This window comes from Necator americanus, chromosome I, assembly GCF_031761385.1.
Source record: "Necator americanus strain Aroian chromosome I, whole genome shotgun sequence".
In the NCBI taxonomy this organism is placed as follows: Eukaryota; Metazoa; Nematoda; class Chromadorea; order Rhabditida; family Ancylostomatidae; genus Necator; species Necator americanus.
Window position 1 is genome coordinate 4,008,413 of NC_087371.1, and position 25,664 is coordinate 4,034,076.

Genomic DNA, 25,664 nt, shown 5'->3' on the forward strand with positions numbered 1-25,664 from the left:
TGAAAAAAAAATTTGTCAGTCCGACTAGAAGAGTAACTATAAACAACAACAAATTAATTACTACTATAACTACAAATATGCAAGTTGCATTTGTGCTTAAAAAATAATAAAAATAGAATGAAATAAAATGGAAGCTCGTCCAAACTTCAACCAAACTTCCCCCACGTCAGTGAAATCGCGTACATTGAATTTTGGAAAAAAAATCAAAAATTAGATATTAAATCAGAAATAGAGGAAGAGCAACAAAAAAAAACTTGCAGGGACTCTGTGCTGAGTCCAAACCAGAGAGGAATCAGAGAACCAGAGAAAAGTTCACACAACCCGTACAACTATATCAGTAGGGGCCATAGTACTAAAATATCCATTCTATTCCTTTCTAGACTTTTTCACAAACTATCGACTAGTATCGATCGATCTGACACCATTATTTGTTAACAGTGCCTATGTTAGGACAAAAATAAAGTGCATGGCGCTGATCAAACCATCAAACCATATCTCGGGGGGATGAAGGGCTTAGTTTGCACTAGGGGGGATTCGAACCTCCGATCGATTGTAGCCACAGCCATCCGTAGTCTTACCGACTGCACTAGAACTCTCCAGGGGTATGTTACCCACTGCTATTACCACCGAGATCATCATATATTTGCCAATACCTGGGAGAATCGAACAGTTTTACCTACGAAAAAATTTTCTTTATCTTCTTCCTTCTTGAGAAAGTCTTTATTTGCACAATTTTTCACTGACTACCGTAATCTGAAGTGGTCAAATAAAGATTAAATAACATTTAGTTTCCTGCTGTCTATTTCAGTGGAGTCGCTATATTGTACCGCTTTATGGAGTAGTTTAATTCAGGACAAAATGAAAACGAATTTACTCCCAGTATCTAGCGCAAAAAGTCCGCAAATGCACCATATTTATAGAGCACCAACTTATGAAGTCGAAATCACCGGAATTATTTAATGTGCTTGCAAACGAATGGAAAATTTTTTGTTAATAGAGAAAAGTAACGTGGTTTCGTGATAGATGATCACCAGGTCTAATGACGTTGTTCCACCATTCTACTGAAAAAAAACAAACTTAATGGAATTTCTTTTATTGTCTGCGTCATTGCGCGTCAACAAAACAATTGCAAATTATACTGTGTTTACGGAAACTTCCATAATTATGTGATGTATTTCCATAATTTGTGGGAGATATGTAGTATTCTCCACGAGATGAATATAAGATGAAAATTTTCTGGTCTGGATCGGTTACTTAGACGAGCGAAAAATAATACAAAAGAAATTATGTAATATAATTTCCTTTCATAGTATGTTTTCCCGTGAAATAAACTTGCAACATAGATCCCATCCATGTAATCCACGGATGAAAAGCAATGTATTCCGTGGACTACTGGTTGAGTTTTCTGTGGCAACCTGTAAGGCAGGAATATTTTCCTCCAACGCAAAACATCCACCTTCTACTTGGACTGAAGCGACTGACTAACGTGACGAAACAAATCGAATCGTTCACCGAAATCCGGAAAACTCGTCCGATCCTCCAGCAACAATCACTTCCTACGCTGCCAGTTTATTGCAACTATGTTTGCGTGTATACATGTGCGCGCGTGTGTGTGTGTGTGAGTGAGAAGAATGTGATACTGCAAAAAATGGGCGTGACAGTCGAGTAGTAGTGGAAGAGAAGAGAGGTTGTTTTTGCCGTTCGCCACCCTCGGGGCGCCAATGTCAGAGCTGTCAGTGCTGAAAAACAACACTGCGTCCCTGTACAACGTTGTCGTGCCACGCTCCTGAATCCTTGCAAACACTCGTCGTCGTGCGTTATCGTCGACGTAACTGCGTTCAGAGTCCACATATGACGTCCCGCTATACTATTCTCGCCAACCCGCCACACACACACACGCACACGCACACAGCATACACCACATGAACGACAAAAGCTACTTGAGGGGTCGGCAGCTATACGTCGTCGTTCACGATGCACAGCGCGCTACGAAAATTCTTACGGATTCACGAAATACGTGCAGAGTTGGGGAAAGAAATGCGTAAACTCGCACAGATTGTGCACGCGGCGCAGAAGAGCCGCACACGCACACAAACAACGATGTTTTTATTTTTAGTTCACAAGTTGTGTGTGTGTGTGTGGTGGTGATGGTGGAGGAGGATTGTGGTTACATCGTCGGTTCGTCGTCTACTCTACCGCCCTCCACAGATTCACATCAGAAGAGTTCCGTTTCTACCGCATTCCCTAGGAAAAATTTCCACTTTTTTGAACTACAGTAAACTACGAATCTAGCAGCGAAACTCTTCAGAGTTCCAGGAATTTTAATAATGATTGAAAGAGGAAAACATCGAGGATCTCGAGTCTTCGGAGGAGAGAAAAGGATCTTCATCCTTCAAATAGGAACTTCTTTTTAAGTCTTTCGAATACATCTGTCTTTTTCCAATCAATTCCTAAGAAATGTTCATTTTAACAAATTTTCTTCTCCATTTTAGGTTGCGCTCAATTCTCAACAAGTTCGCATTGATTTGGGACTACGTACCATTTCCTCTAAATCAAAAGTTCAATAAATAAAGAACCTTCTGGGGAAAAAAAAACTTAGAAAATAATGAAAACAAGAAAATCTTGGTAAATGCGATTTTCATGTACTATCCAGAAGAAATCTCAAAACGTTCTATTTCCTTGCACAGAAGTTAGCCGCTAACGTGAAATATTCATAGAAAGCTCTGAAAAAAAAGTAAATGGATGCCCGATCCTTGTATTTCGAGCGATAACAGCTTACGACGTTTAAATGAGAACTCAAGAAGTTACCGTAACAAACTAGGGATGGGTCATATCGCTAAGCATATTTAGCCCAAGTGGAACTCTTTATTTATTAATTGGAACTTAGGAAAAGTAGAGTATTCTTCGAAAAATTCTGAGAGTTTAGGCTGAAATTCAGGTTAATAAAAGAGAAATTGCAGGAGAAACGAAAAAAAAAATCCCTTAAATGTAAAGCGTGAACCCTTACATTCAGGGATCCGGAAGTGAAAATTCGCATATTTTCCAGGCGAATTAATGAAAATTCCTAATCGCATGGCATAAAATGGACATTTTACGTACGTCAGATAATTTTTGCTGGACTTCTGCCCTTTTTTCTTCTCTTTCTGGAGTAGCTGGACTTAAATTTCTTGGGGTTACCATCTCATTCCAGAAGCTTACTTCTAAAACCCAGAAATTCAACTCTTCACTTGCTTTCGCGACTTCACGTAGACTTCGCATATACTTAGCGTTTCGGTAATGATGTTTCGAGGAAACTCGTCCTAGAAATGATAAGCACATCCGTAGATCGGGAAACCCCCTGAGCTTTGTTAATCTCCTACCAGTTTTATCTTGAAATGTACTAGAAAGAAAAGAAAAGGGGTCCTCCTTTTCTTTCTCTATTATATCAACTCATGATACAATAAAAATGACGAAAAAAAAAAGGAAAAAATAAATGAAGACAAAGGGCAAAAAAAAATCAATACGTGGATTCGATGATGACGATTGTAGGATTTCGAGAACGTCAACGGAACAACTTTCGCTCTTGTACTTTCTGGAATTACAGAACAATGTTCATTTGCGTTGCAAGTACAGTGTCGTTATTTCCGCATCGCTATTGCAACGAAAAATCCCGCACTTCAGCCTTATGTCGCACTTTTCTCTCCCACGTCCCTTCCACAGTTACCATACTCAAAAGTACAGTGCTCTTTTGTTGAAAGCCCAGGATACTATCATTAAGAAAAAGAAGTAGTCCAGAAAAGAAATGAAAATGTGCTCCAAGAATTACGGTAATTAATTCACCATCAAACATCGAAAATTCCTCAGAAATTCTATGATAAAATCTAGTATCAACGAAAAAAATGTGGAAACGCTAGAACTGAGTTACTACCTTTCTTGAGATTTTAAACTTTTCTGAGTGAAAATCCAATTTTTTCAAGTATGTCTATGTAGAGCTTCTACTTACTCGTTCGTACTCGAACGAATGTTCGAAAAATTCGAGCTCTCCATTCACGATTTGAGGTGAAGCTGTGCGAGTGCAATGTCACAATGCATATCTACTAATTCCTCCTATTCATGTAGGATTGCATTTTCTCCTAAGTGAGTATTTTCCTAAAAATTTTCAAAATTTTCGCAGTGTTTCCCAAAAAAATGCGACAAAAATCAACCGTGAAGTGCAAACTCTTTGCAGATTACTCAAACTTTTAACCGGTTGAGCACCTCTAGAGGTGAGACCACTTGTCTGGTACACAGAGTGTGAGTGCTGTTCCTGGAGAACTGGAACGCGTGCACAGAATCCACATGTTTTTTAAAGGACATATTTTTTGCAAAAGTACCTCTCCCTCCTCACTTCACCTGAGGCAACAGTCTAATAAAAGGACTATAACTTGTACTGCCACAATTTTTAGCAATCCATAAGGATTATTAAAGGACTGACAGATCGGATTACTCTCACAATCAACTTGTAACGAACACATTTTTGCTGTTGCTGTTCCGTTGTGACATCGATCACTTGCACGTGGCCCGGCCCAACGATTACGGTAAGTCGGAGGCAATGTCTGCTCGTCTACGTCTCGGCGCGCCTCTTCACAGCTTGATCACTTCTTTTGTTCTGTTTCTCTGCTTCTTCGTACTCTCCTCACTATCACTAGTCTATGTTGTTTTCAGCTTCGAAATAATTCCTCGCTCAAACGAGAAAGGCCGTCGATCACGCGCTCAACGCCACATTAGTAGCACCACACGAACAGCGTTACAATTTTTGCAGGATAAAATCATAGATCGAATTTTATTGATTGATTCCAGAAAGTGAGAGGAATTGTCCGAATTTACAGAAAAGTTGAATTTTTGGGATGTGTAGTCTCATCAATAGAAAATTTGTAACTGTGCTGCAGAAGTACGCAAATACAGTTTAGATTCAAATAATTTTTCATATTTTCAATTTTATTTTCAATTTAAATACAGTTCAGATTTAATAGAGTAAATCTTAAAAAGAAGAAAACTGAAAATTAAAAAAATCAACAACATCACCTTCAAAGGCGCCTTTTTTAAATAAAGTTAAATTTTCTATGTCCACCCAATCAGCCTCTTCCAAAATGAAAAAGAAAATTTTTTTTCCCTAATATTAAAATATTATTTCTATAGCATTGACCTAAAGGAAGTGTGTATGTGCAGAAAAATTAAACACTCGGATATTCGCACAACTAGGGATTCTAAATGCAATTATTACTCGGATTAATGAATGCCACGAAATCCGAAAGGAATTATGAAGCGTTCAACTTCACGATAAGGTGTCTATATGTTGTGCGGCTGGATTACTGTAATCGAAAATGTTCGTATTTTCTGATTTTCGATTCAACAATTGCAATTGCGAGCCTTCTGTGAAAATATCTTCGATAAAAGTGCATCAAAGGGTTTAATTGAAAGATGACGCTACAAATAAAGAGGAATATTCGATTGATTTTTGGTTTACTGTGAACAAACTTGTCCGTATTTCCAGGATATGTTTTACCGGTAAAATTCCCCAGAGGACGAAATATGTTCATCAGTGTCCTGGGAAAAATGCGAGTCCCGCCATGGTTCGATGTCACTTTGCCACCAAAGAGATTTTGATGGTTACCGTGCAAAGAAAACCTTTTTTTTTTTAAAAAAAATCACTCTATCTCGGCCAGAAGCAGAAACCACCCTATATCCTGAGATTTTCAGTGGAAAAACTGTAATTATCGTTTCCAGGAAAATACTGGCACATGTTGCTTCGACGTCCTCTATTTCTTTTTTCCTCTCTCTCTCTCCCTAACTCCAACTTTGGGGTTCAACAAAACCCTTGTAGGCTATGATCAATGGCATTCACAGATGCTTTTTTCTGAGTTCCGCATGCATCAAAAAGTGGGCGTGGCTAGGCGCGATGGTAAATAGCAGCCGGCTGTTCGAAGGATGTTTTCCTGATGGCTCGTTTAGAATACGTTCGCATTTGAAACGTGAGAACGAACCGCATGCAAAACACTTTGCTATTTTGAAGCTCACAAAGTGCGTAATCTGAAAGGTTGTACTGGTTTTTCCCCCCGAAAAAGTGCAGCGCGTTTATTCGAACAGAGAGGTTGCGGAGGAAAAGTTTGAACGTTTAAAAAGTGCTCGTATTGCATTCAAAATTATAAATAGCATCAAAAATCGAGGTTCGAGAAATCCAAAGTATCAAAGGCTTATACGCATCACACGAGCAACAGCGAACTATATCCGAGAGTTTAGACTTAAATTCAATACTCGGCTATTAATGACGTTTAAGTGGGAATTACGACAATCCTTCTGATCTGGATCGTCTGGGCGAGCGACAAGCAGAGCTAAGCATCGCCCGAGGACTTAGGGAAAGAGCTACTTAGTGACGTTTGCGAGCGATTTTAACGTAAATCAACTAGAAACTACAAACTAATTAACTGCTATAAATACGCAACAGTGCGGAGCTGATGCAGTAAACAGCTGGATCGATTGCTATCATTATAATTAACTGCTATTGGAGCTGTCGGAGCCGCAAAAAGTTCAAAGGGTAACCGAAAAATTAATATGCCACTCATTCTACTTCACCTCAAAGAAAATTACGGTCAGATCCGGCAAAAACAATCAGATATGTAGTATGCGTGCATTTCCCAAACGATACTGTATTATGTGGACTATAGTACGCATAAATTTACTAAATCCACAACAATAAAATATATCCCAGAAAAAAAACAGTACTGATAGTAGTAGGACTCTTAAATTCACAAAACAAAGGCGTACCTTACGACCATTGGTATCAGAAATTGTTTTCTCCATAAAAATGAAGTAAGAACAGGTCAAAAGAGTGACAACGAGCGAGGAACTGTACAGAAGTTGGGGTAAGTTTTGATCTCTGGACTGGATGAGCGACGGCGTGCTGCTACTTCCCGTTTATACTAAGGAGTGACCAAATTTTTCCATAAACAACCTATGAGACAGTACAAGCGACATCTGTTAAATGAAAAAAAGCAGTAAAATCAAGGAATGTTGACAGAACTACATTTTTATGCACCCGCGGTTGTAGAAAACCAGTAATAGAATTCCACAAGGTGTTATTCTCGTGTTATTCAACAAATTTTCAAGAGTATGTCGAAAACTTGGCAAATGACCAATTCTTCCACTCAACGGTTTCTTTTCTTAGTGAAACCAGATTTAGGGCACAAAATGTGAACCCAGCTTCACATTGTTTATTTGTTTAGCGCACCGTTATATGGCTTCCGCTTCTTTCCCATCATCGTCGTAGGTCAAACAAACAGATCACGTTGCATGAAAACTCGCCTGCTGCCTTACGATTAGATGAAAAAAAAACGAAACTAGGGAATGTGAACGTACCCAGAATATTATGAATATTTTACTGACGAATATACTAAAAATTCCACCCGGACCAACAGAAAAACGTTATTTGTTCCGTTTTCGTATAGATATGCGATGTTTCCAAACCCTCGCCTTTTTCCTAACGTGGGATATTTTGGTTGAAAAACATAAAACTAAATTCTACTCACTAATTGATCACAAATGGTTTTCATGAGAGCTGTGGAACGCCAAAATTACCAATCAGATCACTTTGGTATCGTACTGTATGTTCAACTATCACCGTATTTTTGGGAAAAAAACAATGCTTGACCTATTCGACATCATTTGTTGCTTACTTTTTCCCGAAAACAATTCGCTTTCGTAAGTACCCGTAAAACCGCCGTAATTCTTTACAACGCAAGATTTTATAAATTAAATTGTTCACCAGAGAATGCGTCCATCGTTATTAAAGAGGTATTTACACAAATTATCGTAACCTAAGTGAATATCAGCAACAACCTGGCGTAGAAGCATCGGTGCTAACCTCCACTAGTCTTCTCCACGATCACATTCACGAAGTTGCGGTTCTTACCACCGGTTCCCCTTTTATCAGATCCTAATTTCCACCAGAAACTACCGTGCACTTTATTCCCTTGCACAATTTTTCCTGGATTGCATGGGCTGTTTCAGAGCAGCTCCCTTAAATACAAGTGGAAACGACTGCGTCAAATTCTGCAATTTATCTCGGAGTTCGCTTTGTTGTGGCTTGGTTAGTTTACTATTTTTGTTGACGAGTATGACAATTTATTTAGTGAGTCCTGGAAGAGTTATGTACAGAAGCTCACGCACTAATCGATACCTTAGTGATAACCTTACATGGTTAAAGTGATGCAGACATGTCTGTTTGGGACCGCAATGGTTTGTGCTGCATATCATCTGGGTTTACTTTCCTCTTTAAAACCACACGACGAACGCGACCGTCTATATTTACTTTAGGCGAGCCGACTTTGGAGCGGTTTGTGGAGTGGGACGTCGGGAAAAAATTTCGTCTACCCTAGAAAAACAATAGTGCTTATCCTACTAAATAAATGAGGGACTCGCAAAAAATCTGTGAAGATGATCGATATATCGATTGGACAATGTAGAATGAACGAGGTTTGTACTTAGTTGATTGACATAATCGTATGGACTTCTAGAACTAGACATGCAGAAGTCAGATGTGCCCTTTTGCTCATCGTTTCCCCGGCAAAAACCTCACTGATGCGTTAAAAAAGGGCTTGATGGGTACCAGATGTGTGGCACCCTTCAACCCTCTTTTTTAACGGTTGGTTGACTGCTAGCTGAGCACTGAAAATCAACGACCTCGATCTCGTTAACTGAATTAACTTCTGCGTATTCAGTCAGTGATTTCGATGACAACATCAATTTCAGGATCGGTAACGCTTCTCTTCTGCCTTTCCCAAATACAAGATTGATTCAAAATTGAGAGAAAGGGCTGGATAAACTTTTAGTGCCGGACAGCAGCCGAAAATAATACAATTAAGTGTAAAATGATATATGAACAACGTATGACGTATGTTGTAAACCACGTGGCGATGGCAAGCTCTTAAAGATGTGCACTTTGAGGACAACGTATTGCTCTTCGGAAAGCGATTTAGACGAAAAAGCGACCACAGAAAGAGATAATACGGTTAGCCAAGCGAATCAGAGGACTACATGAGGACTTCAGCGTTCTGCACTACACTGAAGTTTAATGAAGTCGCTGTGCTAACTGTAGAATAAAAGTTCGTTCCACGAATCCGAAAGAAATAAATGAATCCAGTAATGAATACAAATGGAAACTATAGCAAATTAGCAAGCAATTTCTTAACAACCACCGCAATAGAAAATTCTGAGTAGAAAGTTCGATAAAAGTGCTGCCGTTCATTGAGTTACCCTATTCCTATTTTTATTTGCACCCGTGCTCCTTACTTTGCAACTTGCTACGCGATAAAACGCGCGCAATTCCGTTGACGTCCAGCGTCCACGATCCAACTAATATAACTCTAATCAGCAACATGAGCAGCCACATCTGCACGATCGCTTATTTCCATCCTTCTACTACCCGTAATAAGTTGCATCGTTGGAGTGATAGAATCAAACATGGTTGTGCACCATTCTAGTATACAAAAGGAATTGAGTGTGATCACTCGCTCATAGTCGTGAACTACCACCCTACAAGTATGTATTCATGGAGAGATTCCAAAATTTCGTCGATTTGGTGATGAGTTACTTCTGAGCAGGGAATTTACCTACTATTACAGTGGTTAGTTTAGTTTGTCTGTGATTGCGGAAACTACACATCAGTCAAATCGTCATATTAAAGAGCCGAAAGCAAAAAAGAAGCACTACTGTAGGAAGAATTCTTAATATTATGTGTAAGTATTCTGGTTGTTTGATCTGAAACAATTCTGAGCGTCTCTGTCTTTACGCTTATTGTCCGTACATAAGCACTGACTGAGCTTAAACAACAACTACACAAGAATTGACCAATTTTCTTCCTAAAAAGTCCATTTTTGACTTCTGCTAACTGACCAAAAAAAATATCAATAAATCGATCAGGCCCACTGTTTGCGCCAAAGAAAGGACTTTCAGCCGTCTGCACTGACTTTCCCAGGCACATCTTCTCATCTTTCACGACGATGAGTCACCACATTTTTTTCATCTTTTTCGTGGAGAAAAATCTCTTGAAGCAACTGAACAACAATTCCAAATGAACAGCGCAGTAAACTCTTTTTACATAGGGGTTTTCTTTATGTGAATTAGATTACTATAACGTTAAATTCAGAAGCGTTAATGGAGTCCATTGCAACGAATTGCAACGAATAATTGAAGGTTATTCACATGTGCATTTCATGAAGTCTCCAGCGCGATGTTTTACCTGTTCTCGGTCCTTCTATATCACAAAATCGATGCAAAACCTGTGAGGAATCAATGCAACTGAAGTTCTACTAATGCTACATTAACGAAAAGTGGAACCATCCTAGAACATTGTATAAAGTATTGCCCATGTTCGACTGTCTTTGAAACTTAGCGTGTTGAAACGCAGTTTTAGCTGTTGTTTAATAAAGTAGATCAATACCAATCTTGGCTACAGCTCAAGAAGATCAATTAAAAATTGTATACAGTATTGAACAGCTCATGCACGGTCGTTAGGATTACGAGTCAAACGCAACCTGAACAAAGAAGCATTTCAGATAAGATGCAACCATCTCTAGTATCAATCATATCTTCAAAATATAATGCTCAATTATTTATTAATTTTGACTGTTCATGTATGTGAACACACAAAATTTTGTCTCTGCCATGCTACTATCTACGATCTGGAGCATCTGCATAAAATCGTTAATGTATTCTTTCAAAAGCTCGACCAAAACTAGCGGAAATCTTGCAAAAGTTTAGTCTCATCCTCTAAAGAGTTCACACCGTTCCCTTGCAATTAACGCGTTAGATAACGCATTTGAAATCGTTAATGTAATCTTTCAAAAGTAATTCCTTCAAGAAAATATACGGAAGTTGAAGTTTATCAGCACTAAACAAATATTTCACATCAGGAATGATGTCATAAGAGCAAGGACAACCGCACTTTCGGTCATTAACAAGAAAAATTGCCGAAATTCTGCTCTAACTGCTCAATGGCCACGTCTAATACTCTGCGCCCTTTCCGGCTACGATCAGTGGTGCTTTAGCACTTTTTTTTTGCACTTTGGGTCGGCTTCACTCCACTAGGCATTGATGGCATGAAGCTTCTTCGACCACTCGACGGGGGACTTTCGAGAAAAAAAAGTACTTTGCGAGGGTTTTGTGCCATCAAATATGTAATAGCAAAATGCATGTTAAACGATGCCCGAGAACAAATATATCCCGGTTGCCTTGGGATTTCACCCACCTTTATCCGTTGCTTCACTTCAAAAGATGCTCTATATTCAACAACAACACCTATCCATGTCGGCAGATCCCAGATCTTGTAATTCTACCGCTTCCTTCAGACTTTCCATGAGCGATAGCCTTGTCTATTCATCAATCTGGAAAAGAAGGAAACACTTCTATGTGGATCTGGAAAACGAGTACTAAGTACTTACGATGATTTCTTCAAATGATAGGTATTACATCGCATCATGAAAAAAAAATTCAAAAAGATCCATCGCGGAAAAATCAGAACTGTGTGTCGAACCGATGCTGAGTGCATAATAACAAAACATGATAGGAACTGGTATGAATATATAAAAAAGACTGTATGACAGTTCAAACAGTTGTTCAACTATGAGAATGAAAACAAAAAAGTTTTATTAAATTCAACGGAAACCCCAAGTTAAAAACTTAGCACAAGCACAAAACTAGTGACTAGTACACTAAATACTGAGCAATTTATCCAATTTCTCAATCATAGATTCGTAGAACTCAATCTTTTTCTTATCCACAAGTTCATCGCTATAAGTAAACAACGTTTTCCTCCTTTTCTTTATGACATCCATGCCTCTACTATATTCTTGAATCATCTTGCTTAACGTGCTACCCGGAATGTCTCCGAAGTTCTCTGGTTGGGGCAGCGCATTAACGAGATCGTACGGCTGTCCCTGCAAAAAAAGGAGTAAACTTAAATCAAAAATAACTCAGTAACAACGATAAACGATTGATTAAGGTGGTCTTACTCACAAGTAAGGCAAGACCGCGACTTCTCTTGTAGGTGCCTCGTTCGATTACCGGTAATGCTGCCAGGCGATCACAAAATTCGCTAAACTCAGCCGATGTCAACTCGAATCCGTGGCGACGTGAGCTGTAGATCGAGCAATTGTGAAACTAAAATCATAGCGAAGACAGTTAGAACTTACCATTCTCCTACCCCATTGGTTGCACTGTACACTTGTGGTAGGTACTGTACGAGCTGCATCTTACCGCTGGGTAACTGCAAACGGCTAAGCTCGAAATTGAAGTTGTACCTGCAAAGATATTTCTTCAAACGCTTTCGCAACTTACTAAACACCGATAAGTAATCCACAAGTTTCACGAAAATCCTCTTGCTGAACACCAGCTCTTAGTTATCATTAGTTAGTAGATCCTAAGTGGAATATGAAGACTCACCTGTCTATAGCTCCAGTCCCAGGAAATAGTGAACTTCGCCGGCATGCAGATTCATCTGTCGACTTGATGAGTCGCCCATCAGTAGGACGCTGCACAAAAATGAACATAGAACCTTGCACAGTTCATGAGTACTGGTAAAATCGTGACTACACGTTTGATAGCCACTGATGCTCACCAGTTTTTCGTACTCTTCACATAAAATAGCGACATGTTCACCGCTGTGCCCCTCCAGTAGACATACAGACATGAAAAAAAAACATTTTGGAGAAGGAAAACAATGAAATTCGTAACTATGAACTTCTTCTAACCAATCAGAAGCTTACCTCCTGTCCAGTGACACCACAATGTGAAGCTGATTGGAGCATGCAGTGTCGATTACATTTTTAGCGTCAGGAATATCCATTCCTAGCACCAAAATGACATCATTATTCTAAAAAAATCAAGCATGGAAATTCCTAATGTGCGACCGAGAAATCAAAGCACTCACAACGTGGCTGAATAACCCAGTGCACTGCGTTGGCAGACGGTGATACTTCCGGAAAGCGGCCGCTGAAGTCGAGAAGTAGAAGGTCGCCTACGGTGACAACTAACTAGTGGCTGTCGGTAACTTACGTGGTTCCGGATGTTGTAGAACTCGAATGATTCCATTTCGAATTCTCGGTATGTCACCCAGAGATTCGCACGCTACACGCGATACGAACTCGTTCTCGCAAAGAATAAGACATCTTAAAGGGCTCGCTGTAAATAAAAATTATATTATTACTATTAAACGCTAATAATTACATCTGAAGAAAGCCAAACTTACGAAATTTCTCCAGAACTTTTTTGATCCTTGAGAACTTTGGATGAGAAGTGAAAGACAAGCTGTTGTAGCTAATATCGAAAATCGAACCTGAACCTGGTGAATTTCGCTACAAAAGCACACTGATAGGATGCAGCAATGTTAGAGCACTAGAAAAATAACAACCAGTATGGATATCCATCGTAACTACAGATATTACAAACTGAATGCTAATTTATTGTAGGAAAACGTTAAAGAAAATGCAGTTTTTGACACATTTTAAACAATTTGCTCAAAACTAACAAATTCTTCCATAAGTATGTGTTCGCACTCAGGAAAGATGAAGTAATCTTGAAAAAAGAGTGAGGCTCTACCTGTGTTATAGCTGTACTTTGTTTGTATTTTCTCGTAGATTTTCGACAAAACTGCATCGCCAAGTATCATTAGCTGAATGTTACTAGCACGTAAATCCTTCTCTGCTTTCCCAAATAAATCTGAAAAGAAACGACGCTGCGAGTAAATAAAGCTGCCATTTTTCCTGCATTAATTTTATACGGCGAACAACTGACAGTAGTCTTTAGAGTATTTCAGTCTCTACAGTTTTCTGACTGCTCAGTAAACGCAGAGATACGAAAAAGCGAAAAAATAAAGGCTGAATTGTAAACAAAGTATGGAGCTAAACGCACCAACACAATACAAATAGAATACACGTGGGCCATTAACGATCAGATTCCTCGCAGCCTCTACCAAGAACATACAATTTACAACCAACTGGACGGTTTCACTTGTAGAAGAGCCTGCCAACTGGACGAAAAAAAGAACAATATTAATTCCTCTCAATCACTGACTAAAATAAGTTTCCTGGTCCATTCTGTCTTTTTTTTTTGTATGCTTGTGAGTGTACAAATAATCATCAATCGAGCAGTAGAATTTAATCCGAGAGGCCTTTTAAAAATTGATAAGAAAAACGAAAAATACACTTGAATAGCAATAAAATATGAAAAAGAATAGAAATAAAAAGAAAAAAGAATAGGAAAAGAATGAAAAGAAATGCCTCAGAAATAAAATGACAAAAACCGAGATTTAAAGATGAGTTAACAGATGCTTCAACTTAATTTGCCCTAATTTTTGAGAAATTTCATCCTATTTCTGAGGGCACTTCTAGATTTGGTTGAAAAAATGCGGATCTATTAGATCTGAGCATACAACAGCGCAGGCTTACGTCTTACCGTAGCTATCTGATCCCATTCAAGTGAAAACAGATGTTCTGGCCGTGTAGACGGTAATGGTATTAAGGCATGCAGTTTTTCCAAGTAGAAGATACTCCTCTATAAAACTATCAATAAATTTGGTAGCAAGCAGGAATTGCGAAGAATTTGAATAAAATATCAAAAATCTAGAATAAAAAGGATAAAGAACAGGAAAAGCGAAGAATATACACCAAAGCTGTAGGCAGGCTAGTGAGTGTGCGCGGAACAATTATAATTGTGGATGAGCTTGCTGCGAAAACCAACCTTCAGCCATTTCTCGATGAGAGATCGCGTATCTGACAGAATCTCTATAGTTCTGTAGTATCCGACTGAGATTCCTAATGGGACAGAACCATTTCTAAAGGTTATCTCAAAGATTTTTCCTTTTCGCATAAAAAAACAAGCGCGAAAAAAAATTTCACAGCAACCTCACCTAAATGATAGATCCGATGCTGGGGGCTCGATCCATTGAGATATAAAAAGTGATGTGATCAGTTGCTGTCGTTTTCTCAATGGACCTAGTTTTCTGGTCGTTGATGGTACAGAGGGAGTCACCACTATTACACGGAAAAGTATCTAAGCAGCATACATTAACGATTTCGATTTAAAAAAAAATTAATGACGTCACTCACCCCTTTAACCGTTAACGTCCCAACAACACTTTTGTACTTGGTTATTCGAAGATTTTCAGAGCTCTCCAAACAGAAGCTCAAGCACCGAATATCTTCGATAACTGTCGAATCGGACTCAACAATTTTCTCCAAAGTCTAAAAAAAGCAATGTGCGTATAGCAGTGTGCGTTGCTCACTGACTGAGAAAAGTAAAAGAAACTAGAAAACGTGAACAAATTTTGACAGCTAACCTGAGGTGTCGTGACAATCACACGTCCAACTTTATGTGTGGGTATTTTTTTGAAAGTTTGAAACGTGTCCACAATAGAAATCTGAATAAAAAGAGGTTCAATCATGAAAAACCATGCCTAAACAGGCTCTTAATCCACAAAACTTATCTAGAACACAACAAACCTCCTCGGCTACAATGCCTACAGTCAACAAACGTTCTTCGAACAACTGTGCGGCATCCAATGAGTTGCAACAAAATACGGCACGACTTCGTGGAAACCACCTAGAATATTACGACAACCCACACAATTCTTCAGCGTAATTCAGAGACAGAACCTGGGGAAAATATAAACCTAAGGAAATTTGCGATAACGACAGCGCAAATATGGTCCGCTGACACGGCAAGCGGCAGAGAAATGACAGAGTTAACTGCGACACATGATTTAACAATGTCTACCTGAACAAATAAGTAGTTTTTTTTCGAAATAATCATGTCAAGTGGTAGTACAAACTTCGCACCTCATATTGGCGAAGGTACTCATTTGCCGGGTATCGTATGGACGATCCTTCCAGTGGGTCAAATCCGGACCTTTCCAGTTCAGCTTCGCTTGAATTACAAATGTAGAAAGGATAGAGGTTGTCTCAAATATCCGAAGGAATCACCTCGCTGGGCTAATGTGTCGCAATGTTGCTGGGAGGTACTTCGATGAGGGAGACGGGTCAGACGTCGTCGAATGACGAGCAAGAGGGGCCCAAGAGGGAGCATTTCTGCGGGGAGTATCAGGGCTAGCTGAAAGTGAAAATCACCTGAACTACGATTTGTGGTTACCATAATTCGCTTGTGATCGATCTCACTATCTTATTTCAAAGGAAATAAAGCCAAAGAGCATGTGAATCTCGGGATTTTTCGTCCTCAGGAAAGCCGACACAATAACCAAAACAGAAATCTTTTCCAGTCACAATGAGATGCAGAAAAAATTGGGCATTTATGAACAAAGTGACGTCACTGTGTTTCGGCACAAAACTATGAGGATCACTTCCATCATTTCTCTTTAGATTCACTCAACGATCACTCTTGGAAAAATATACCGACAACTACAACTCCCAACCCACCTGAATCATTTAATGGGACAGCATTGAGATGTTCGAGAGGACTATCATGCAAAGTGATCACCTCATCTGGAAAATCAATGTATTCAACATCAGAAGAAAATCTAACTCTAGAGATTTACGCTGTAGTCCGAGATTGTTTCCAGAAATTTGTTGTTGACGCGGTTGTTGCCGCTGCTGTTCCTGCTGTTGTGCATTCCAAAAATGGTATAATGAGGCAATCTTCGACTTGGGTGTTCGTCCCATAATGCTGGCGAAGAAAATACAAAGATTGTCTGAAAATACAAAGACTGTTTGAAAGACAAATGCAGCTTACTTCTAACTACATCAAGGCACCAACAGAGTTCGCGAAAATTCCTTACAGGACCAAGAGAGACGTTAAGACGACAAATGAGAAAGATAAGGGTTGCGCAAAAGCACCTTAAAAAAGTCCCTTCCTTGAATCTTAATAAAATGACTGCAACATGCAGATTATCAATGTAAAGCAACAGTTAAGGTTGTTAACACTTTTTCTTACGATTAAAGTTTCGGATGTCGTCGGCATCGTCAGATGACCAGAAAGTCAGAACATTTGTAACATATCCTCTCAAATTCCTCATCTAGAACAAGTTATCATCCTAAAAGACACTACATCCGGAACCGAAAACCAAAAAAGCTTATTTTGATCGTTTCCGCCCAACTCCAAGCTGTATAATATTTCCATTCGGTAAGGCAGGTGACGTATGATCTCTGGCGTAAAATATTTAATTTCGTGCAAAACATGTGGTGAAGAATGTATTAGCAAAACCAGGCGATCTCCTTATGTTGGCGTTAAAGGACATCTAAATAGGATGAAACACTTAGACGAAGCGACTTGGAGCTAATCGTAGAAAATACAATGAAAATGCTCCTTTTTGCATGGCTGCCAAAATCTTATCGTATGAACCCGAAATTGTGGCTCACAGAACTTTGGAGATGTTTTGGATAGACGCTAAAAATCCAAAAATGAGTAGAAAGGAAGAATGCATAGCCGTGACCAACGAGCTGCCTGAGAATCAAGACCTTTGCGGATTTTGATCTACGGGGTCATATGCGGGTCGCATCCTAATTAGTATTAATGGAGCGATTCCACCAAGCGGAGGTCCGCAAATATCACGGCTACACGGCTATTGAGGTAGGTACAACGATTTCGGCTCATTTGGTTTTGATCTTGGATGTAGCATCTTAGGGAACGATGACTTGTTGTGGTGGACGAGGCATTTGGGAATATATGTTACAAATGTTCTGACTTCCCAGGTTCCAACAGAAGCAAGGACGCCGAAAGGTAGGCCGTAATAAAGAGTGCTAACATTGCTGGCTCTTACATCACATTGATGATCGATAAGCTTTGTGTACTATTTTTTCCTCTGAGCAAACTCAAGATCTTCATTTATTTTCACTCTATTTTCTGTTTTATTTACCTCATTTTATATCTTTTTTTACTATGTTCTAGTTAACGCTTCGACAACGTTATGACAACACCCACTTCAACCGCAGCAGTCACGATCTGGACACGCAAATCCGACGCTCTGGTGAGAAAAACATTGGAATCGTTTTATATAACAGTCAAATGTTCTATCATGAATCGTTAAGAAGAATGCATCGCGCTGTGACCAACGAAATGGCGCCGTATCAAAACGTTTGCGGGCATTTGACCTCCAGGGTCAAATGCAAGGGGCAACGTTATTAGTTACTATTAGCGGCGCAACTCTAACAAGCGGTGGTCCGCTAACCTCACTATTTTATGGCTATAAAGGTTATCATCGACCCCGATGATAGATGAGGGGCGTGGTATAAAGTACCGTTCCCTGTTATGGTTGTTTTCGGGATATAATCACTTACACCGTCCAAGAGTGCGGCAGACAACGCATACTCTTCCAACTCATTCAGTCAATCACATTGCTTGCATCTCTTCTGTTTAGTTGCGTTTATATAATAAATCTAGGTCGGTTACAGGTCCCGCTGCTTGCACAATCGATCGGAGGTTCGAATCCGCCCTAGTGCTCACCAAGCCTTTCATCCCTCCGGGGTCGATAGATTGATACCAGACTTGTCTGGGAGGATAAAAACACTGAATTAACACATCGGCTAATTGTATAGGCCAGTTACACGCATAGGGAGAAGCCGGACCCTCCTCAGGTGAAGGGAGTTTAGCTCATGGGGTGCAGCTCAAATGAAGGGAGCCCTTTCGCCAACCGTTTAAAAGTGAACTGTAGTCGGGTCAAAACGACATGAAGCACGGACATTTGCGCAAGCGGCTGCGCTCGAAGCGGAGCGGTGGAGCGTAGCGGTTGGGATCGTGTAGAGATCCTCGCTGCCGCCAACCACCTCTGCAGTTCGCCACAGTCTCCCCTCGATTCCAACCGCTGTCTCCACCGCACCGTTTCCGAGCGCAGCCGCTTACGCAACGGTCCGTGCTTCATGTCGTTTTGACCCAATTATAGGTCCCTTCCCCAACCGTCCAAAAGTGAAGGGGGGTCAGAGCACCGGGTCCGACTATCGCATTTATGGTTACACGTTCGTGAACCTCAGGCGATTCTGAATTGAAGGGAACGTGGGGGCGTATCCCAAGCGGATTGATCGCTATTGAACGCCGGACATTTTATCCCTTATGTTTATCTTTATATAACAAATGTATTCCACTGAACCACCGTCTCGGTCTGTTCAACTAGGGTATTAAAAACCCCAAGTCTCTAGTCACCCACTATATGAAGGTGAGTTCTCTTTTGGTCTTCTTCTCTCGTCTTTGAGTAATCTGTTTGCTAAGTCATATTTTGTGGGGTGGCGAGGTGTCTAAGAGGATATATTACTCGTGTCTTTGACTTTTCAGTTCTGAAGAAGGCGACAACGTCGAAACGTTAGCCAGAATTAAGATGGATAACAATTTTGGTTCTGCTGAATAAAAATAGCACATGATTCAACTAACAATGCCAAGATTCAAAGAAAGTCGAACTTGGGACTTACACAACGACGATGAGCTTTGCATTTTCAATAAACGACAACGGACCTGTCCTGCCCGAAACGCAAATCAAGACAAACCAACACACAAGAGGAAAAAAAACCTAATCTCGCTAGGAAGTCGAAATTTGAGCACGTAGGAATCATGGAACTAGCTAGATATTCTCCCAAAGAAGGCAACAACTTGTTAGATTTTAAAGATGATGCAATAGGAGCTCCTGGAATTCTCGCACTGAAATTTAAACTTTTGAAATTCGCTCCAGAAGAAAAATTTTGCCGTAACTACACAAGTTCCCTCTAGATTCACATCTAGTCGTTCATGTTTTTGTTTACAGCCCATGGCAAAAAGACTATGTTTACCCTCATGTCGCCTTTAGCCCGCTGAATTATTGCTTCAATGATCGATTAACTATTTATGTGGTTTTCTCACTGTATCTTTCATGGTCTTATGGTCCATGGTCTCCAAATCTCCTTCGTTAACATTATTGATTTCGAGTTATTTTCATAGAAAATAGACGTAATTTCGCGATTTTTCAGGATCTTTTCCAGGTTCTCCTTCTAAATAAGTCTTGTGGAATGAGTTGGGTTGGTTGGAGTTCTTGAGATTATGGGCTTTCTCGCTATAGTTGATCGAAATGAACTGTCCTGTTGATGATAGTTGTGAGTTTCTCCCGCTCATCCTGAGGCTACAGGCTTTCGAATGATTATGGAGTAGTACTTGTAGTCTGGCCAGACGGCGAAATTCTCACTGAATATGTCCTATGCAAAACCGTCTACCAAATCAATCCTGAAAAAGCGGCGACCTTGTACCCGAAGGCATTCGTTGAAAAATTGGACGAACTTGTAAGTTGTTTTATTTTTTTTTGCTTTTGTAAGTAATCGTTCTCAACGTTAATAAAGAGTAGTGAATGATCAGTTTCAGATAGCGAAACGAAGGATTGATGCACCTTCTTTGCGGGACCTCGTGCAGTCCTTTAGAAAAAGAAAAGCTTCCGGAAGGGATTTGCAGGAATCGAACCGTAAGCGTAAGCCATGTAACTGACAGTAAATTTTCCATTCCATTAAATTATCAAAATGGTCGCAAGGGTTACATTTATCGAGCTTAGTCAAATCTTTCCTATATTGGGCATAGTCGAGTCAAAATGACGCGAAGAAAGGTGCAGTTGCGTAAGCGGCTACTCTAGAAGCGGCGCGGTGGAGGTGGCGGTTGGAATCGAGGTGGGACCATTGCGAACTACATCAATCAATGGTGCTAAGAAAGGTCCCCTCGATCCCAACCGCTATGTTCCACCGCACCGCTTCGAGCGTCAGGTGCTCACGCTAATGCACCGAGACTTGAGTCGTTTTGACTGTACTATACCATTTTTGATTGCTCCACTAATCCACCACTGCATCCTTGCTACTTTGTTGTTTCCTGACTTAACTGGGCTTAAAATGAACTTCTTCCTTTGTCTCCGGCGAAATCCTAATCTGAGTGGCAGTTGCCATTGTTCTTCTTTTTAATTCCTTAACTTGGTGTGCTGCACATTCTTCGAGATCCTTTTTGTCTTCCCTCGTTACCTACCTTGAATTCACTGTATAAAACTGTAGAATAAAAGAGCTCCCAGTGGCATACTGTTTATATTTGCTTGTTATTTCCCGCTCATTACGAGATGTATTTCTTTCTAACTTCACTATAGTAGTATGCACTGCGCCGAGTAAGTAAACCCATCAATAACTGCTTACTAGTTCTGCTTCTAATGTGTATTCCTTTTGTGCTGACATTTTCTGCTAAGAACTTTTTTCTGTCCTGTTAGTCCATAATTTTTCAGAGTTCTTACCGTCCTTTTATCCCATAATTCCGGACGAGTATGAGTTCGCGTCAAAAGCTATGGTTCTGAAGGATAACCATTATCTGAGAAATGTAAGGATGACGTATACCACTTCTTTTCCATAGTACGCGTTTTTGTTATAGTCTCAAAATTCACAACGCTTATCGAAGGGGTTATTCACTTCGCAGAAGAAGGGATCGTTGGAGGATATGCTTCGCATGCCAAATCTGGTACGCTCAAGTGATCCCTTCCTTGATCTGTATGGAACTAAGGAGTAAAACATTTTCAGAGGACGAAGCTAGAAGCACGATCTCCTCAAAAGTTGTCGACAAAAACTGTGAGTTTCGTTGATGGATGTCGCTTCCGGATAATATTGTTGCAAATCCTTCCAAGTTCTTAGGTCTTGACCAATATAGATGACGAAATCGAAAATCTTCTATCGGCTGAGCCTCCGAAGAGGTCGATACGAAAAGTTTGGTTCTCTCCTGTGGAATGCAAGCGTAGGCGATCTTCATGGAACCCCGCTGCAGTACCAACCAAGAGTTTGTTGAAGAAGGTGAGAAAAGAAGAAATTGAAAGGATTAGTTCAAATGGCTCTAGTTCACTTCAACTATTCCTAGCAGTTTTAACACTTTTTCTCTCTAACTACGGTATTTTTCTCATCAAAATCATTGGATAACATGACCTTTAGTTAAATTTGTGTTTTCCTTATCCTTTGCCCACTTATTTGTTGTTTTATGACGTAAGAGTTCTATCTCTTCAGATGGTACCCCAAACACAAAGCCATCTAGTTGTGCTCATCTGATTGTCCTTGCAGAAGGATAAGCAATCTACAATCTGTGTAGGACAAATCGACCACAAAAGTCACACTGCTTCTCTCATTCTTGTTTGATTTTTAAGGTCACAAAACGGTCGGAAGCAAGTCAGAGCTTGAAAGAAGGCACACTTGGAAATACCACTAGTACAGGTATTCTTTCCGTCTTCTCACTTAGAATAATTTGAGCTTCTATACGTTGTTTTTCGAATATTGTGTTTATATTCAATACAATTGTGGAAGTAGCGTCCTGCTAATCAAGTTCAGAAATATTCAGAACGGAATTTTTTACCTTTCCCAAAAAGTTTCGAAGTAAAGAGTTTTGGAGAAATCGTTTTCAAATTTGTAATTTAATAATGCTCTTCGTGCGCCCTCTTGAACATAGAACTTGACTTTTCAATTTTGCTGCAGTGCGTTGTAACTGAAATGAAATACGCGTCTCTTTAAGTTCATAAAATTTTATTTAAGTCTTTCGCGTGTTTTATAAAGTTGTATTGTAGAAAAGATGGCTACTACTGACAAAGTCATATCTGTAATCAGCAACGAGGACGTCCTCCCAGATACACAAGAGACGATTTCCGAAGCTGCCAGAGATTCTTCAGAAATCCGAGAAAGTTTTGGAAAAAGAAGTCTTGTCGGGACTCATGAAGAATCCATGGAGACGCTACTGCAGGGAAAAAGAAAACGATTAGGCCGAACAAAAGCAAATGAAGAGTGGAGTGATCAGCTCAGGAACGCCACTTCATCAGTGGATTCTTCAAATGAAAGAGAGGAAAGGTTCAAGAAAAATTTTCCCGAGAAAGACCGTGTGTATCAAAATGGTGAGATTTCTGCGAGCACATCGGTGGAACACGCTGTAACTCCACAAGATTTACGGAGACAATCAGAAGCAGGTGGTCGTTCTAATGGAGAAGGAATTTGTGCCTCTAGCAAATCAGCTCTGAACACTCACAATATCCTGGATCGAGGTGCCTCTGAAGAAGACGTAAAACAACATGATGTTTCCGATATCACAAATTTGGAGCCTGTAGGTATTTTCCTACAATTTTCATATTTAAAGGTATCACCCCACGAATCTGGAGTGGTACGGATTTCCGGTGGAGTATTCGTACACGAGATTGTATATTATGGGGAGTAGGGTGATTCCGTCCATTTCTTCCTAATTGCCGTAAAAAACGGCCCGGAAGATACGGCTTCATTCGTTTTGGCGCACCATTTTGTACAAGAGGTTCGATTGGAGCGCGCCAGTCTTGTGCGGCGCCGCATCTTCCGGGCCGTTTTTTACGGCAATTAGCAAGAAATGAACGGAATCACCTCCCTCTCCGTAGTCTCCCATCCCGTATACGAATACTCCACGCTTCAAGGTGTCTTTGAGTAAGCAGGGGGTCATATGTAATTAAATACAAAACTAGATTCTTCTCCACATTCCGAGGTCGTTCGGGAAAATTTCTGAGGTTGGATTCTTTCCTTAACGTTTTTTTAAAATTATTTCTAGTACTCTAGTGGTCTAGTAATTCTTGTTTCGCTAAGTCGTGCATGACCCCTACATTCCACAGCAACTCTTGAAGTTTTTAAACTAGATGTTAACTTCCTTTTAGAACTGGTGTGATTTAGGAAGCCTCCACAATCTCTTCAAATATGCGGAGTAGAAGCGCGAAATCGGCATCGCCAATCATTCAGCATTCACTTGAAACTCGTGTTTCTCGACGAAAGCGGAAAATGGTCATCCCGGATTCCAATGACGTAGAATCACATGGAAATATGCTGAACCAGAAGGTACTCAGAGATCTGGTAACTGAAGGCGATACATGTGTCAGGTTAGTATCGTGTATTCATAGGTGCGATAGAGAGAAGCCGGACCTGGGTAAAATGTGGGGGCACTCAGTGGAGCCCCCTTATTTCTCAAATCAATCGGGGCCTCAAGACCTAAGCATTAGTCTCAGAGGATCTATAATATGTACGCTAAATTTACTAGGAGAGAAAAGTAGGGACGTCGAGAAATAAGGGCGTCACTGAGTGCCCCACTTCCCTTTCTCCCTTCACCCTCCCCCAACTACATTTTTCTCCTGGACCCTCACTAGGTGAAAGAAGTTTAACTCATGTGGTGCAGCGCAAGTGATGAGGATCCCTTCGCCAACAGTCCAAAAGTAAAAGGGGTCGGAACACCGGCTCCGACTATCGCATGAATGCCTTTATTGAAAAAGTGCGGCTTTGAATAATTCGTTGAACGTGACCAGTCTTAATATTCCTTTTTCTAGGACCAAAGATTTCCCTTCTATTTCCAGGCCTGTCGAAAATAGAAGATGTTCAAAGCGTCTAAGTCTTGAGCGAAATGATGGAAACAACTTAGAAAACTTCGGTGAGTGTTTCTGATTATGGGTAGTTCAACTTGGTGCTTTTGGTGGCTTTTACTGAATAGTAGCTGATTCGGATTTCCAGCTCATATGCCAATGCCTGGCGTAATTCTTCCTTTTGTGTTTTTTTTTTACTTCGATTTTCTTATTTTTACTTATTTTCAGATAAATTAGAATGCCCGTTGTGCCCAAAACGTTACGCTGTTGCAAAAAGTCTTCGTGCTCACGTCGTTAAAGTTCACCGTGAGTTTCTCTGTATTTAAATAAGAGAGCAGTATAATCTCGATATTTGAGATAATTTTCGTCTATTTATAAGTTTCTACTCTGAGACATCTATCGACCAGATTAATCCGAGACTCCGGGTTTAGCTTTTGAAAAAAATCGTTGATGCTTTTCTGTTGTATGAGTCTCCATCTCTTTAATGTGTTCCTCCTATCTGCTGCTAGGAATGCTTTTTTTTTAGGTGATGTAGTAGAGGATACTAGAGAAGATCTCCAAAACTCCGATGTCCATGAGGACCCAAATGTCAGTAGCGGCCTTTGTTTAGCGTAAAAATTCGTCTGGGTTCATGGAACTTGATATTCCGCAGGTGAAGTAACTGTCTCCAACGTTGATCATGTTAGTGTTGAGGTTCGTCCTTAATTCCGTTTGCTAGCGTATTCATTCCAGTGGTAGTGCATTTGCTTTACGCTAGTACCTTAGTTTGTTCACAGTATCGATTTTTATGCTTTAAATTCTTAGCTAAGTACTTGCCGTAGAGTTTTAAGTAGCGTGTTGACTGTTTTGGCACCTTTATTGATTAGTGGTATCGCTAGATTTCATGTTTACTGTGCATGTATGTCTGAGTGTCTATAGTTCTTGTTCTATAGTGTTTGAAATTCCCATATAATGATTTGTCGGTCCTTTCGCTGCTCTCCTTCCGGTTCTCCCATTTTTGCTTGTTTAGGTAGTCTTTCATGGACTTTGAGTGCTATGGGTATGTTTCATTGATAGTAATAAACGGTTAATTTATTTTAACGAATTCATTTCAATATTGTCGTATGTGAAAACGATTTTGGGGATCAACTAGAAAAACAACGGGAAGAATTACCATGTGTAAATGGCAGGAAGAAGGCAGAAAGGCTGGAAGAAACTGTGTGGGTTAGTGGTCGCCAACTGGCCGCTATTGCCCAACTTTGATAGATGTGTGGCACCCAAGACGTTCTGGTGCTTCGTATTTCTAAGAAAGAAAAAAAAACTTTCTTTTCCAGAACCTCAAATAAAAATGGTT

General features: G+C 40.1%; 3 protein-coding genes across 6 annotated transcripts; 1 reads left to right on the forward strand and 2 right to left on the reverse strand.

Annotated features, from left to right (window-relative positions):
- Positions 1-11,726: 11,726 nt before the first annotated feature.
- RB195_004410 (uncharacterized protein) lies at positions 11,727-12,703 on the reverse strand (the record flags this gene model as incomplete). The annotated part of the gene is made up of 5 exons (XM_064182247.1): positions 11,727-11,951; positions 12,031-12,151; positions 12,207-12,314; positions 12,457-12,545; positions 12,632-12,703. 5 exons carry the CDS (start codon positions 12,701-12,703, stop codon positions 11,727-11,729), a joined length of 615 nt encoding a protein of 204 aa, XP_064033514.1.
- Positions 12,704-12,775: 72 nt separating this feature from the next.
- RB195_004411 (uncharacterized protein) lies at positions 12,776-19,443 on the reverse strand (the record flags this gene model as incomplete). Of its 2 annotated transcripts, XM_064182249.1 has the most annotated exons (19): positions 12,776-12,886; positions 12,944-13,005; positions 13,069-13,194; positions 13,262-13,348; positions 13,612-13,731; positions 13,924-14,041; positions 14,467-14,565; positions 14,752-14,845; positions 14,921-15,063; positions 15,120-15,254; positions 15,350-15,430; positions 15,513-15,612; positions 15,683-15,786; positions 15,849-15,936; positions 15,993-16,119; positions 16,443-16,508; positions 16,562-16,714; positions 16,780-16,896; positions 16,957-17,038. In XM_064182249.1, the coding sequence occupies 19 exons, from the start codon at positions 17,036-17,038 to the stop codon at positions 12,776-12,778; spliced, it is 2,013 nt and encodes a 670-aa protein (XP_064033516.1). The 2 variants fall into 2 exon arrangements, with proteins under 2 accessions (XP_064033516.1, XP_064033515.1); XM_064182248.1 differs by lacking the exons at positions 16,780-16,896; positions 16,957-17,038 and adding an exon at positions 19,422-19,443.
- On the forward strand, positions 17,930-24,946 carry RB195_004412 (uncharacterized protein; the record flags this gene model as incomplete). Of its 3 annotated transcripts, none has more annotated exons than XM_064182251.1 (15): positions 17,930-17,989; positions 19,965-20,000; positions 20,042-20,075; positions 20,140-20,258; positions 20,338-20,440; positions 21,227-21,318; positions 21,370-21,456; positions 21,516-21,563; positions 21,627-21,782; positions 22,127-22,193; positions 22,541-23,067; positions 23,655-23,857; positions 24,326-24,399; positions 24,560-24,637; positions 24,858-24,946. In XM_064182251.1, the coding sequence occupies 15 exons, from the start codon at positions 17,930-17,932 to the stop codon at positions 24,944-24,946; spliced, it is 1,773 nt and encodes a 590-aa protein (XP_064033517.1). The 3 variants fall into 3 exon arrangements, with proteins under 3 accessions (XP_064033517.1, XP_064033518.1, XP_064033519.1); XM_064182252.1 differs by having other exon boundaries at positions 20,338-20,434; XM_064182250.1 differs by lacking the exons at positions 17,930-17,989; positions 19,965-20,000 and having other exon boundaries at positions 20,051-20,075; positions 20,338-20,434.
- Positions 24,947-25,664: the final 718 nt, after the last annotated feature.